Raw genomic sequence first — 1,579 nt, 5'->3', positions numbered from 1 at the left:
TCTACCTGAGTACTTCCAGAGGTCTTCCCTGTCCCCTTTTCTGTGGTAGAGCAGGGTACCACCAGGTTCTGTAGCTGCTTTCAAAGCTATGTTTGCTCACTGGCTAGCAAGCACACATTTACTTGGCTAGACGGCGGGCTGGTGTCTCTTGAAATTGAGGGACTATGTTAAAACTGCTTTCTCTCAGTAAGTGCAGTAGTTTGGATCTCTGTTTCCTTTACTCAGATCACTCCAAGAGCTTAGTATCTCTTGAGATACCAAATCCTCTGTCAAATTTGGCTGGATTTGACCAATGGTTTCTTAAAATTAAGGGGAAACCTGATTGTTAAACTTCTTCTCTAAAAGGTAGGATGAGAGCTCACCCCTAGGATGAGATAATTTCATACTTAATTTCCCTTCTCTCTAGATGATTCACAAAGAAAGCAATATGAGGAATGGCTGCAAGATACACAACAACTTCTTCAAATGCAACAGAAGTACCTTGAGGAACAAATCGGAGCACACAGAAAATCAAAAAAGGCACTCTCAGCAAAACAGCGTACAGCCAAGAAAGCCGGCCGTGAGTTCCCAGAAGAAGATGCAGAACAGCTTAAACATGTTACTGAGCAGCAAAGTATGGTCCAAAAGCAGCTAGAACAGGTAATCACCTGGAATCCAAACCGATCACCTTAATACTAAGCTGTCATACTGGTGTGACTCTTTCCTTTAAATCTTCTAAAAGGCAAGTTGAAATGCTTAAATACAGTGGAGGTTATTTAAAGGGAGCCTCCCCCTATCATATTTTGTGTGGGCAGCAGCATTACTCTGGATTGCCGGTGACACACGATTTGTAGGAGAATATGCTATGGCAAATATTATGACAAAAAGCTGGTGTAGTACTTTGGGAAGAGGGGAAATTGCTTGGCAAAATGACTTGCAACAGAGTTCCTGGCACCATGAAAAGCATAAATGAAAGATTCAGAGGAAAGTCTTAGCATGCAGGGCTCTGTTTCAGGCTTGAAGAGCCTCGTAACTCAGTCTTCTGCAGGTGTCCTTGTGTAAGCAGAACCTCTTGTTTATATGCCAGTTAAATGTTACTCTCTGAAAATTTTTCATTATATCTTTAGTGTTAGTCTAGTTTTATGATTAGTGTTGGTCTAGTTTTATGATCTTTCTAGTTCCTAGACGCTGATCATCGGTGTGTGTTATCTCTTACTGTGTGATGGAATAATATAGGTCAAAGGGATATCTGGAGATCATCTAGTCTACTGATCAAAGGAGAAATAGCTTCATGTTTAAATCAGGTTGCTCAGCACCTTGTCAGTCCAGTTTTGTAAGTCTACAAAGGTAGAGATTTCCCAGCCTCTCTGGGCCTCTGTTCCAATGCGTAACCACTTTCACTGGGTTTTGGTTTTCTGTTGGAAATTCAGTTGGAATTTCACTTGCTGTGATTCTAGTAAGTGAGATTAAAGTTAAACCTGTGATAGCTTTGATAAATCTACGCCTTGGCCAACAGTATCGAATGCTGTGTTCCTCAAGACATTGTTTATAAATTATCTGGCATGTTTGTCAGGATCAACTAGATCTGCTGAATATGACA

The 1,579-nt window shown here is 40.9% G+C and overlaps 1 protein-coding gene across 1 annotated transcript in view; it reads left to right on the top strand.

Moving 5' to 3' along the window:
• The window catches only part of KMT2C (lysine methyltransferase 2C), a gene marked incomplete at its 5' end in the record, with an annotated part of 219,835 nt that overhangs the window by 197,411 nt on the left and 20,845 nt on the right, over positions 1-1,579 (top strand). Inside the window, 1 exon segment of the mRNA XM_035899644.1 lies at positions 407-639. Coding sequence (XP_035755537.1) covers positions 407-639 — 233 coding nt within the window.

This window comes from Egretta garzetta, unplaced genomic scaffold (genome assembly GCF_000687185.1).
Source record: "Egretta garzetta isolate BGI_Z169 unplaced genomic scaffold, ASM68718v1 scaffold117, whole genome shotgun sequence".
NCBI classification, from domain to species: Eukaryota; Metazoa; Chordata; class Aves; order Pelecaniformes; family Ardeidae; genus Egretta; species Egretta garzetta.
This window is presented reverse-complemented; position numbering and strand designations above follow the sequence as displayed.